Genomic DNA, 13,722 nt, shown 5'->3' on the forward strand with positions numbered 1-13,722 from the left:
AGAGGGGGAGAGAAAACTACACTTACACTCAAATATATGAATACACAACACTATGACAGGTAAATACATATAATGATTACTCAAATATCAACATTCGGCCATTTTGAATTTCTTTAAATATTTACAAAGATATTAGAAACAACGTTCTTGAGTTATTTTAAGATTAATTAATATTATTGAAATTACTTAATGATTAATATATATAATATTAGAATGTACATTTTTTTTTCTATATTTTAAAATTTAAAATTTCAACATTACAAATATTATACATATTTGGGTGTATTCTATTATAATAAAACTTGGTTAAAGATATAAACCTTGGTATTGCTTTTAATGATTGCATTGATAATAAATGTTTTTATTGGGTCTCTGAATACATATAAGTAGATGCAAAAAAAGCCGATCTTCTTTAAAGTAGTGATAAATGTAGTTAATTATTTTAGTTTATTGCATTAGTACCGATACGAAATCATAATTTTGATTACTCTAAATTCATTTTTAATATTTTCACTATACATTATTAACTGTGCTAACATGGCGGCAGTGTTAAAAAAAAGAGCACTAGCCGAATACAGTACACAAGTGGTAAGCATTAATATGCCATTGTGTTTCTAAATAATTATAACGTGGTAAATATTATTTGTTTTCATTAGTTAGAGCAGCAACCACCAGTAAAAAAATTAAAATGTTTAGTAAAACTATCCGCTCTGACAGCTGGGGCTACCCTATCATTAGTGAACACTATTGGTGGCCGTAAAACGCCTAATGAAATTATACAAATTTTAATACAAATCTTAGAACAACTTCAGTTTCAGGTAAATAGTGTAGGATAATAATAATATTATAGAATTTGTAACCATATAGTTATCACTTGGATTAATATCAATTTGAATTAAAAACCATAAAATATTAAACTACTATAAGCAACTGATATATTAATTGAAACTTTTAAAATACTAAATGTACATATATATTTGGTGATGAGTTATTTTATTGAAAATCAATTTATTTTAATTATTTTAATTTAATAATTTTATTGGTACTAACTTAGTATATCACTAAAAAATATTATAATTTAATGTATTTAATTAAATTAATTAAATTTAAAAACCATTTTTTAGTTGATTTTTATCTGTATAAATGTAAACATGCTAAATGTTTTTTACTATTTTTTAATTTTCATTCTAAAAATCAAAATATTTAAATTTTTTATACAAGCAATTGTGTAATTTAACATTTAATTTACTGATCTTATATTATATTATACATTTTATGGAAATATAAATTAAATATTTTTTCCAATAATTTTTATTAACATTTTTTCTAGATACTAGCCTAATTAATAATCTTGTGGTTCTTATTTTAATTTTGGTGTAGGTATAATAATTTAAATCTATATTACATAATAACATTTTATTATAAATATTTTATTTTATGATTTATTATAAAAAATAATAATATTTTAGTAGTATTGTAAATATTAATATATTTTCATTATTATTAAGAATTTTGTTTTTTATAGGATTCCGATGTGTCCAACATTTTAATAAAACTCAGTGACCATTTTAAACTTCAGACTGATTCGACTGTGAAAATGTTAATATTTTCTGTTTTATCAGCCATTGGATCTTCTGATGAAACTAGTGAAATTGTAAATATATGTATAATTTTAGCACCATTATTTTATTTAACTAAAATTTTTTTTTTGGTCTTAGAATGTTTACAAAATTATTGATGAAATAATAACCTTATTGAAAGAAGTTAAGTCTCAAAAAATCAAAACCAGTGGTCTCAAAACATTATTGGCACTTGGAAAACGTATGAATCATGATATGGCTCTACATTTAAGACTTACAAATTATGCTAAACAAGTTTGTTGCGATCAGTATTTTGAAGCTATAAATATTTAGATCTGTATTTACTTTAGACATTGGAAGATTACAGACCAAATATAACATGTGGAAGTTTAGAGGTAATAGGTGAATTGATGCCAGTTAAAATTCCTCAAGAATCTCTAGAAATTCATTCTGAAATGCTTAAATTAATTGGAAGTTATACTCAACATTATAATGCAAAAACTAGAAGTAATGCTTTTAATACAATGGTAATAACAATGTTTTTATAATTTATCTTATGAACTAATTATACTTACCAAATTCCAAGCACAAAAAATATATTTGTACTACAATATTTAGACCCTCCTCACACGGGGATACTCAAAAGAAACTGTAATTACCACGATAATAGGAGACTAAGTGACTACACATCTACAGTTGCCAGATACACTCACTTACAGTATTCCAAATTTTTAGTGTCGTCTACAATTTCGACAGCACAGTTCAGTTTCTTATATTATATGTGTACATTAATATTTCTACAGTAAATAAATTAAAATAAGTACATTTTTTATAATGTCCAGTAGTGATTTGAGTAGCGGTGAAGAAATTATTCTTTATCAGTATTATAAACACCACTTAAAAAAATGCAGAAGAAAATTTTGGATCAATCCTTATATCGAAAAAAATATTAACTGCAAGCTATTTGTTACTGTTTTTTCTGGAATAGCTTTTTAATGTGTAATTGTATAGCTCAGGATAATTTTTTATTTGTTCCACAAATTTTATATTAAAATCCATATTATATTATATTATTATACATAAAATAATATACAACTTTCTTTTTATGGTATGTATAATTGATGATTATCAAACTGAAATTTCTTTGTTGCACAGCAAGTAGATTTACGGTTTATTATATAACTTATATATTGAACATATTTAATGTGTTTTACCCATATCTATACTTGATTTAGTGATATAAATTTTTTGACCATAATTTCTAAAGAAAGTTTGTCCGACTTTTTTTTTAAAGTACCATCTGATTATACATGCAAAATCACTTAATTTAAAAATAAAATTGCTAAAAATAGTTTTGGAGGTAAACTTAATTCATTAAATTTATAATACTAATTACTTATTTAACTTAGCTAATCCATTGCTATTTTTCTAGTATTAACAATTTAAAAAATTGGTCAGTCAATTTTGTTTTGTATAATGTTTAAAATTTAGTTAAACATAAAGATTATTTTTTTAATATTTAAAATATTAATTTAAATATGTAGGTTCGATTGCATGACAGAGGTATTAGATTGAACCCAGCTGTATACCTTGATGTTTGTTCAGTTATAAATGATGACAATGAAATAGTGAGAGAAGCTGCTTTAAATGTGATTTCAGTTTTAGGAAATTATTATCCTGAAGAGTAAGTCTCTTGAAATTATTATACATACTTTCAAATTATGAACAAATATATTAAATATTATATTTTAACAGAAGAATTAAAGGTACCAATGGTGAAGAAATGGCTCGAATGTCTGATGAAGCATTTGAGAATATTTGTAATTTTATGACTGATATAAGTTATCGGATTCGTACTCAAGCTGCAAAACTTCTTGGAACTTTTCTTTCTGTCAGTACAAGTGTTTTGTTGAAGACTCTAGATCAAACACTTATGTCTAATTTACGTGTAATGTTAAATTTATATATACAAGATCCTTAAAAATTAGAAAATAAAAATTTAGTGATATAGTGCTTTTTTCTTATAGAGAAAGAGAACTTCTATTGAACGTGTTTGGGAGTGTTTAGCTAAAGGCACAGCTATGATGAGTGCATTAAGTACTAAAGATACACCACAAGAAATGTTGGATGCCCATCAAGTTAGTTTAGTTAGTACTGGAGCTAGTGGTGCTTATCTTCATGGTTTAGAAGATGAATTTCTCGGTAAAAAAGATATATGCATAAAATAATAATTTAATATTAAATTTAAATATTTTTAACTTAGAGGTACGCATAGCTACAATAAGTTCTATGTGTTCATTAGCAACACGCCATTCAGAATTTGCTGTTGTTGCAATGGAGTTCTTAGTTGATATGTTTAATGATGAAATTGAAGAAGTACGCTTAATTGCAATTGAAAGTCTTGTGAAACTTTCATATGCATCTGGTCTTCGTGATGATCAAGTGGAAATTATATTAGCTGTGATTGAAGTATACTTGTTCATTATTTAATAATTATTAATTAATTTTCATTATGAAATTATTCAATTTAGGATTCTTCAAGTGTTGTGCGTGAAGGTTTACATAATATTTTTGCATCATTTGAACTATTAAATCAAGAAGGATTAATGATGTGTACAAACAGATTAATTGAAAGTCTAAAAAAATATCCAGAAGTAACACCTAACATATTGTATAAACTAAAAAGTTGTATATATTTATTAAATTTTACTTTTAGGATAAAAAATCTATATGGAATTGTATGAAAAATTTGGGACTAAGACATCCAATATTAACGTTGGCATTAGTACCTGAGTTGTTGGCTATTCATCCTATGTTTGAAACACCAGAACCCAATGTAGAAGAACCATCTTGTATCCTTTAAAACTTATACATATTTTATGTTTTCTTTTAAAATATATGATTACATTTTTCTTTAACTTATTAAATAGATGTAAGTGTTTTGATTTTAGTATTCAATGCAGCATCCAAATGTAACTCTATTATATCACTACTTGAAGATAAAACTATTAAACATTATAGCTACTTAAAAGATATAATGCCTCATTTAGTTCCATCTTTGCAAGTATGAAATCATTTAAACATTTTTTAATTATAATTTAGTTAAATTTATTAATTATGAAATTGGTTTAAATAATTTTTTAGTAACATATACAGGGTGATTATAATTGATGAGATTAAAGTTTGAGAATTAACTCTTTGTATTAAATATATTAAAAACTTTAATTTGTATTTTGAAAATGAAGAATTTTTTTCAGATTATTTATGGTAGTTAAATTTAATTAATTGCAAAACAATGAATAATAATAAAAAAAAAATCAGAAAAGAAAAGATTTTTTTAGTAATTTCAAATGTAAAGTAATTTTTAAACTTGGATCAAAGTATTGACAAAGCATTTACTAATTTTTATTAATTTGTTTTGTTGAAAAAATTCTAGTCAAATTACATTCTCAATAACAGTTCATTATTATTTTTTCAATATTAAAATATTCAATGCTGTTAAAAAAATTAACAAAAACAAAAAGCAATTACATAAAAAATGTAAACAATATGTGTTAATAACAGAATATTAATTATTATCAGTGATTATTAATAATAATCAAAACAGCATACTGTGATTTTTATTTTGTATACTCAATTGTTATTTTCGTTATCTAATTTTTTGTTTTAGCTTGGTGGGCGTGTATCAATTAGTCTAGTAGAATTGAGACCTACTGCATCAGATTCATCTAAATCACTTGAACTTTTACAATCATTAATTAATCAAGTATCTATTGTCAAAGGCAGCACTAAAGTTAAAATTAGTTTGCTGGAAACTTTCTATCAAAATCTTATTAGCTTAGCTCAACTTGATCATTCTGTGAATGGAACAGCAGAGCTTAGTGCTTTATATATGCATAGTCAATTGTTATTAAATAAAGTATTAAATAATAACAACAAAACATTTTATTCAAATGCTGTTTCAACTCATCAAGCAAATAATGTTCGTACAAATATTTCACAGTTGCTACAACATACTTTGAAGTAATTTTATATTTATTATTGAATCAATCAGTTTTCTAATTTCATGTTTTTTAGAATGCAGTATTTATTTGTTGGCTTAAGTGTTCAAGAATTAGCGAGCATAAAACAATTTAAACTAAAAGTAATATCTCTCCTTCTTGTTTATATTGTAAATGCTACTAACCAATCAGCTAGAGCATTATGCCATTATTTTTTAACCCAGTTGGAAGATACTATTAAGTAAGTTATAATTTTATATTGATTTATTATGACTAGATGCTGATTGTGTATGATGTGTTTGCACTATGTGAAAAAAAAATAATTTTAAGAAAAATGAGGGTTACAGAATAGAAAATAGTTATAGAAATTATTAATATATAAATGTATCATATAATTTTATTTGTTTTTAATTATATTATGTCCAAAAAAATTCCCCTGATTTTACGCGCATTAGATCAACAATTGCGTTGCTATTTTGGGAATGTATGATGTGTGTTTGTGATGTTATTGGTGGATCTATAAATAAAATAATCATTTATTTACAATTTTTTAGCTAAAAAGCCATAATGAATGAGACAAAGATCATTCACAGAAGTAGTTCATTTTTCTGTTAAAAAGAAGATAACATCTATGATGTAGTGTTTTTATTTTTTTAATTACTCTTTTCCAATAATTTTTATAACAGAGCCTCTTTTATGAATTTACATTAAATGATTTTCTTGTGTATAATATATTTTTATGCTTACATTTTTGGTATATTTCATCCTCTTGAGAAGATTAATTATTAAAAGATCCATAAAGATATTTCTAAATTCTAGTTATTTGTTCAATAATATTATGTAAAATATTTATTTTTAATTTTAATTTTAGAGTTTATAAATGAACACTCATTGGATTTATTAATGCTCTGATTTTATAAAGGTAGCCTATTTGAATAGTATTTTCAATTATTTACCCTGTTTTTCTTAGATTAAAGTTGAAAAGTGATGAAAAAATATTTTTTATTATTAATTAACATGGAGATTATGAACTAGTACTGTTCATAGCAACTATAATTATATAACATAAGCTTAACCTCCTATATTTGTATAGTTCTCCCAGATTCAAAATGATGAATCTCAAAATTTGTTGTTTGGGATTGAGATAAAATCTTATAATCTATTTATATAATATTAAAACCCGAAAAAATTATAAAGTTGTTATTCGGTATATTCGGTTATTCGGCTTATGTTTTATTTAGGCATATCCACAGTCAAAATTTGTTTTACAAAATCATACTTTTTCATATTACTAAATTATTTTACTAAAATTGGAATCGAACCTATAGTAGTGAGTAGTGAGTAGTGACAAATTTTGTCTATATATAAATTAGTAGATGGCGTGTGTGTGGGGGCATAGCCATTGCAGGTTAGTATTACATAGCCCCTCTCCTCCAAAATATAGGCTCTAGTTGTGCCTATTGTACTGTTCATTCCTAAGCAGTGATATATACTCAATTAATATTTAATATTTAATTTAATATTTAATTGTAAATAATTTTAACATTTACAAATTATCTTTAGGTATATTACTGAACATGAGTTACAACTTGAGACATTCACGTCTATTGTTTTCAAAGAGCTATCTCAATTGGAAGAATCTAAACCAGGAATTGTGGCTAAACTACTTCTACCAATATTGCAGAATTCTGAACCTACTCCACCACCTAAACCTAATACAAATGTTTGAATATAATTATAATTAGTGAAGTATTATTAATTTTATTATTTAAAATCAATTTTATTTTCAGATCAAAATGTGTAAAGTCATTATTAATCGACCACAAGGTGGGCCGGATACTACTCATAAGTTATCAGCTGGCTTGATCCTCCCTATTCCTTTAAATGCAGAATTGTATAGTTTACAAACAGATTCATCTTCTTTGTTACGCTTAAAAATTAAATACCCAGATCAACAAACTCATTTAATCATGCCTTCTAAAAATCATTTAAGACTTGTTAATCTAAGTAGCGGTTAGTAAAATTTTTATAAAATTACATTTTTTATTGTGTAATATTTTTATTTATTTATTTTTTAGAACCATATTATCTACTTGATACAAATGCATTAATATCACATCGTTCTGAGTGGTCTGAGCCTTGTTTTGTTGAATTGAGTTTAGCATTTGACTTAACTGAAACCGAAGGGGCTTTGGCACATGTATTACCTCCTACACAACCATGCATTGTTGATTTATGTAAGCCGGTCAAACTTAAAGTGCATCCTAAACCTGTAAGACGTGGGATGTAATTTGGTTAAGTTTTTATTATTAATGTACAGAAAGAAATAGTCGTTAATTATATAAACTAGTTGATTTTATAAAATTATTATTTGTACAAATTAATGTTTCAGAAGTATCGTGAAAATAAATTATTTACAATATATTTTTTTTTAAATAATATTCAGTCACAACATTTACTAGGTTCAGTTATATGTTTGAGCATATCATTATTGCTCTTAATATCAGATACAAGGTCATCAATATCACGTAGACCTCTTAAACTGGCTCTAAGTGCCTGAATATCTTGAGCACTTATTCGACCAGCGTGTTTGGCACCACTTGATGTAAATTTCACCTTTGCAACATTAATAAGACCATCATGAAATGATGCATCTATATCATTTGCACGTTCTATAAATCCTAATAGGCGGTGCTCAAATGTATCAAAATCCTTGTCCAATATTTGTGCCTGTAAGTAGACCGTCTGTGCCATTTTGTACCAATCTGCCATACAGTCAGCTAACTGAGTAACTACAGGCTGAACATCCGTCTCAAGTAAAGTTCGAGCTCTACGGCTGGTCTCTGTTATCTAGAAAATATTTTTTTAATTATACTAGGTATTGATTTAAAAATTTTAATTATGTTGTAATAACCACATTTCAATTTTAAAATTAAAATTGCGGAATACTGTAAGAATTCAAGATATTTTACATTAAATTTGGTATTAAAACATTTAATGTAAAATATAAATAATTGTGTACACTTCATTTTGTGTTAATTTTTGTATAGTAAAATATTGAATTGGTTTTAAAATTAATATACCTTAATTATTTCTAACACATGAAATTGCTCATCATTATATGTAAGACTACGTGTGGCACGATCTCTTAATAAATGTTGCCATGAATCTCTCAGTCTTTCAACAAGTGTTTTGATTCTTGCAGGGGCTCTGTTCTTATTTGGACATTTAAATGTTCTAGTAGCTGATTGCCATTCTCTAGTTAATGTTTTTTCTTTGACATATCGTTGGTACAATTGTTGTATAGCTAAACTTAAACTATTATTTAATTCATCACTTAATTTTTCCAATTCATCTTTTAGGTCAGTAGAAATATTTTTTATTCCAATCATGTTGTTAACACTTTTTTGACCTCTTATAGAAATCTCAACAAAATATTTCGTACACTTAAATACACTTTGTAAATGATCACTCTTGCTCAAAACAGATTTAAGTTTTTCAGTAACAATTTTTGTAAAAACATGCACACATTTGTTAATCAGTTGACTATTCTGTGATAATTTCTCTACACGTTTTTTACATACATGTCCGACACTACACGCTGTTTTAGCTAATCCGGCATCACTATCTACAGATGTCAGTTTTGGTAGTGACATATCAGGAAATTTTGGAAAATTGGGTATGTCTCCATCGGGTATTAAAGTAACATTATTATTTTCTTTGCTGAAAAGTAAAATAGGCTTATGAATTTCAGTTGGTTTATAAGATCTACCAGGAAGGTCTAAGCCTACTTCACATAAAAGGTAGGTAGATTTGTACAAAAGTATCTGATTAACTGGAGATATTTCAGTTTGTTCTTGAATTAAACACTGAAGTCTTTCGTATGTTTCATCAGGATGTAAATATACACGTATATTTTGTACACGATTAGTGTGAAAAATATGTAGTAACCTTCTATCTAAAGTTTTAGTTACTTCAGCAAAAAATTTATCAAAACTCCATATTCGTTGAGGCTCTAATTCTAATAGGCCAGCCAAAATTGGTGTGATAAGCTTTTTACAGCCATCACTTAATTGACAATTTTTTGGTAAATCTCTACTCCATGTTATAGAACCTTTTTCAGATGTTTGTACTCCTGATAAGACTCCAGATGCTTTTTCTGTTGTTATATAATGCATAGTTTCTTTATTTCGTCGTCCACCATATGGTCTAAATGGTAAATTACCAGTAGCTACATGGTATAATGTAACACCAATTGACCATAAATCAACAGTAGCACCAAATGTTTTGGCTACAGGTTTTCGCAAGACTGCCCGCTCATACCTAAAACAATTTATTAATAAAAAATACTCAAATATAAAAATATTAAATTTCATACATGTGAGGATGTAAATATTCTTCAGTTCCATATAATGACATGAACTCTTGATCTTCATGTAATTCTCTTGCTGCTCCGAAATCAGTTAGTTTATAAATTGGTTTTCCATCGTCACTGAGAAACTTCATGATATTACCAGGTTTTAGATCTCGATGAACTAAATTATTATCACGTAAATGTTTCATGCCAGCTGTAAGATGTTCTAAAACTAATAAGAACTCATCTTCCTGTAATCCATATGTATTTTCTGGATCATCAAGTATTGTAAACAAACTCCCTCCTGTACATAGCTCCATAACAATGACCTACAATAAGATTGAATAAAACAAAACTATGAAGACCAAAATTACAAATAATTATTTACTTTTCCACGACTCTCGTGTTCTTCTTCAATAGCCAACAGCTTGACTATGTTTTCATGCTTAACCTTCTCTAGCACTTCAAACTCACGCATTTGTACATCTAAAGGTCGCATGTGACTTAGCTGATTGAAAGTTTTAACAGCCACTGGTTCTCCATTGTGTTTATTAACACCTTGATAAACTGCACCAGTTGCACCTTTTCCAAGCACACTTGTAGTACACCAAACATAATTCGTGGATCCTCGTAAAAATGACATGATTATTTTAAGACAACCGTGCTAAGAACACTGTTCACTTTCTCTTGAATCCGCGCGCTATAGTGACAATATCATTGGTCACGGTCTGCAGAATTTGACGTTCCTAGAAGACATACAAATGACCTTCTACGGCTTGTATTATATTCAATGAAATATGAATAAAATTAGTGAAAATAACCTAGTGTTTCAAGTTTCAATAATAATTGATGTTCAGTTAGTTGTTTATAAACATTGTAAATCATGGAGGACTCTTATTTTTTTTTTTTTTTTAATTATATCATAATTATGTTAAGAGTTTTAAATGTTTACTGTTTATATTTCGTTATCATGAAGTTTTATCATTCATTATCATTTGGAAAAATAACATGTGTGTCAATTACGATAACAACACGGTTGTTCGGGCCAGGGTTTTCAGATCACAGCAGATCGATAATGGTAAATTGTCAGAAATTAAACGTACTCTAATAACGCGCACAGATGTCTATAAAAGTGCCGAGTACTAACTAGTGCTATAACCGTGACACTATGTAGCAGCTAAACGAGTAATTCTTTGCCAAAAACGAGATCAAGAACATTATACAATTTATTATATTATTTGAAAAAGCATATTTGTAGAGCACACGGCCAGCAGATGGCGCGCGATTCGATCGACTCTATTCGGTGTGTGCTGCCGATAATATGTTTTGTTTACACATTTACGCCACACGCACTCGCGCTCACATAGACTCGAACGTCGTCGTACTAAACGGTGGCGACGTCTTCGATTCTGTCCGCAGTCCTTGTTCGTGTTGGTCGTGTAGTGTACGGTTGTCATCCGTGGTATTGCACGCATTGTGCGGTGAGGAGAAACACAATAGAAGGGAACCGAGTAAGGAACATACGGTATCTGTAATTGTTTCTTTTTTTTCGTTTTATTTTCGTTTTCATTTTCCCCGCGCAATACATTAATTATAATTTAATCCGACGAGTTAAGTACGAATATTCCGCGACAATGAACAGCCGTCGTGTTGGCGATATTATCTCCAATTGCTGTAGTCTCCGTGAATAAGTCGTAACGGGATAGTAAAATACAATATATTTTCGTTGTTATTGCCCGTTTGCGTTTGTGCGCTAGTGGTGTTTGTGTTTTCGTGTGACCATTGTGTTTGCGATTGTGAGTGTGTGTGAGGACAGCGCACGCACGAGATGGAAGGTAACGGGGTCGGCAAAGATTGCAATGCCCTCGGCGGACTGTTCCAGCAGATCGTCATGGACCTGAAGGTAATAATAATAATAATAATAATAATATTAATTCACAAGCCCACAAATAATGTCCGTTTAAAAAATTGTCACAGACGTTGACTATCTACCACGCATACTATATTATTTTATAATACGTGTATCAGTAACTTTAAGCCGCAACTTGACCTATTGAGGCCGTATTAAAATGATTGAAATATAAAAAAAAATTAGTACGTGTGTCGATTCACATATGTAATATTGCGTTTTGTTATCGAAAAATAAATTAAACAAGTTACATTGAGAAAACTGGATTGTTATTACATTTTTAAAGTTCGGGTTTTTCACGATCTATAATGATACAAAAACGAAATTGTATAATTTTAAACGATAAAATATTCCATTCAAAGCACCTATTTACATGTTTTTATCAAATTTAATTACAATCGAAATCACTACGGAGATTTTCTTCTTAACATTTACATTTACAACGAATTAACTATATACGTAGAATCTGAACATTTTCTTGTTCCGTGAGATTTACCTTAAAAGCGAAAACCGTTCGTACCACAAAATATTACATTGGGTAGAGCGAGTTTTCTGTGTTGAACAAGCATCGCTTTATTTGTTCCGTATTTAATACGTCACGCGATTTAATACGTGTTTTATTTTTGTTGTATCCATTTCGTTTAATATTATACTTGTACTATGCTTGTATTTCGTCTCAACATATCCATTAAACGACAACTGTTTATAAATTCCACCCACTCCCCATGTGACTTACATTTAATATTCGATATTTTTAGTTGTAATAACGTTTACATACTGTTGCCATACATATTCTACTTAAATGTAAATGTTTTCAGAGTGACGTTTATTAGTTTAGCAGGAAATATTGATGAACTTGTATTTACCTTTTAGAATATTTAGATACCTAAACGAATACCTCTATCGAAGTATAAATAAACTTAAAGTTACAAGTTGGATGTCAAGTATTGTTTTTGATTAATGTGACAACATAATACCTACTTATATTATTTTTTCGTTCGAAGGTATTATATTTTAACACATTTTTTCATATATGTTCAATATTTTAATTTTTTACTTAGAGTCAATGAATGCCTTATATTAAGAGTTGTAAAAAGTAAACCAACTCTATTAACAAATAAATTATATGATTAAATATTTTCGATATCGTATTTTGTAAAAACGTAAGAATGAGAATTTTTTGTCAAATGTTACTGTTTTTATAATAAGTATATAAAATTTGGAATGTTTATAACAAAAAAATCATACTGTTTACACCTTAAAATAATATAAAATGTATGCATGTGATTAAATATTTAATATAACCGAGTAAATATTAAAATGTGTGCTTTTATCTTGTTAAATAGATAACAAGTCTTGCAATTTTGCAAAGTTGCTAATTATCTAATTTAATAATAGTATTATCAGTTTATACTAATTAATGTTTGTATTTTGTGCTGTAACATTTTGATCCCGATAATCTGCGTTAGACTTTGACTATTATAGGATCATTAAAGTTAATTTTATGTTTTTCTATATATATTTACTACATAAAAGTCGAACAGCAATAATATATTAATAAATAAGTACAATACATTCTGGTTTTCCAAATTTTATTAAAAATTATAGTACCTTATTTAGATTATAAATCAATCAAGTAACTTGTTAGATTTTTATTGAAATGTATTTATATTTCTGCGATAAGACTTCTGGATAGTAATTATGGACTATTTTATATAGTATATTTTTTAAAACTGAACACAAATTGTTGTATGTAAAGATCGATTTTTAACTTGACAGTTCATTTTTTTCATTATCAATAAAATCGATGTTTAATATATACCATTGTGTATACTAATATTTTGATGAAATGTGTGTTATTGTGTGTTATGTGGCATT

General features: G+C 27.4%; 3 protein-coding genes and 1 long non-coding RNA gene across 6 annotated transcripts in view; 3 read left to right on the forward strand and 1 right to left on the reverse strand.

The window, feature by feature from the left end:
• Positions 1 to 537: 537 nt before the first annotated feature.
• On the forward strand, positions 538 to 7,945 carry LOC112684467 (integrator complex subunit 4). The gene is made up of 17 exons (XM_025556020.1): positions 538 to 588; positions 657 to 818; positions 1,526 to 1,654; positions 1,719 to 1,874; positions 1,931 to 2,107; positions 3,125 to 3,264; positions 3,336 to 3,528; positions 3,608 to 3,782; positions 3,844 to 4,049; positions 4,112 to 4,234; positions 4,297 to 4,432; positions 4,511 to 4,644; positions 5,251 to 5,603; positions 5,658 to 5,822; positions 7,145 to 7,304; positions 7,372 to 7,594; positions 7,660 to 7,945. The coding sequence occupies exons 1-17, from the start codon at positions 538 to 540 to the stop codon at positions 7,869 to 7,871; spliced, it is 2,895 nt and encodes a 964-aa protein (XP_025411805.1). The 3' UTR covers positions 7,872 to 7,945.
• A 4-nt stretch (positions 7,946 to 7,949) lies between these two features.
• Positions 7,950 to 10,787, reverse strand: LOC112684468 (serine/threonine-protein kinase TBK1). The gene is made up of 4 exons (XM_025556021.1): positions 10,324 to 10,787; positions 9,960 to 10,264; positions 8,665 to 9,904; positions 7,950 to 8,431 (listed from the first exon to the last, which is right to left on the reverse strand). Exons 1-4 carry the CDS (start codon positions 10,576 to 10,578, stop codon positions 8,024 to 8,026), a joined length of 2,208 nt encoding a protein of 735 aa, XP_025411806.1. The 5' UTR covers positions 10,579 to 10,787; the 3' UTR covers positions 7,950 to 8,023.
• On the forward strand, positions 8,094 to 8,609 carry LOC112684469. Its single transcript, XR_003148698.1, has 2 exons — positions 8,094 to 8,186; positions 8,270 to 8,609. It is a non-coding gene; the product is annotated as an uncharacterized LOC112684469 (long non-coding RNA).
• A 475-nt stretch (positions 10,788 to 11,262) lies between the features above and the next one.
• The window catches only part of LOC112684463 (MTSS1-like protein), a 36,676-nt gene continuing 34,216 nt past the window's right edge, over positions 11,263 to 13,722 (forward strand). For all 3 annotated transcript variants that reach the window (XM_025556008.1, XM_025556009.1, XM_025556007.1), the window contains exon 1: positions 11,263 to 11,838. In XM_025556008.1, the coding sequence (XP_025411793.1) occupies positions 11,764 to 11,838 (75 nt within the window). In that variant the 5' untranslated portion in view covers positions 11,263 to 11,763. The remainder of the gene's footprint in view (positions 11,839 to 13,722) is intronic.

Source organism: Sipha flava, unplaced genomic scaffold (genome assembly GCF_003268045.1).
Source record: "Sipha flava isolate LNK unplaced genomic scaffold, YSA_version1 250_pilon_pilon, whole genome shotgun sequence".
NCBI lineage: Eukaryota > Metazoa > Arthropoda > Insecta > Hemiptera > Aphididae > Sipha > Sipha flava.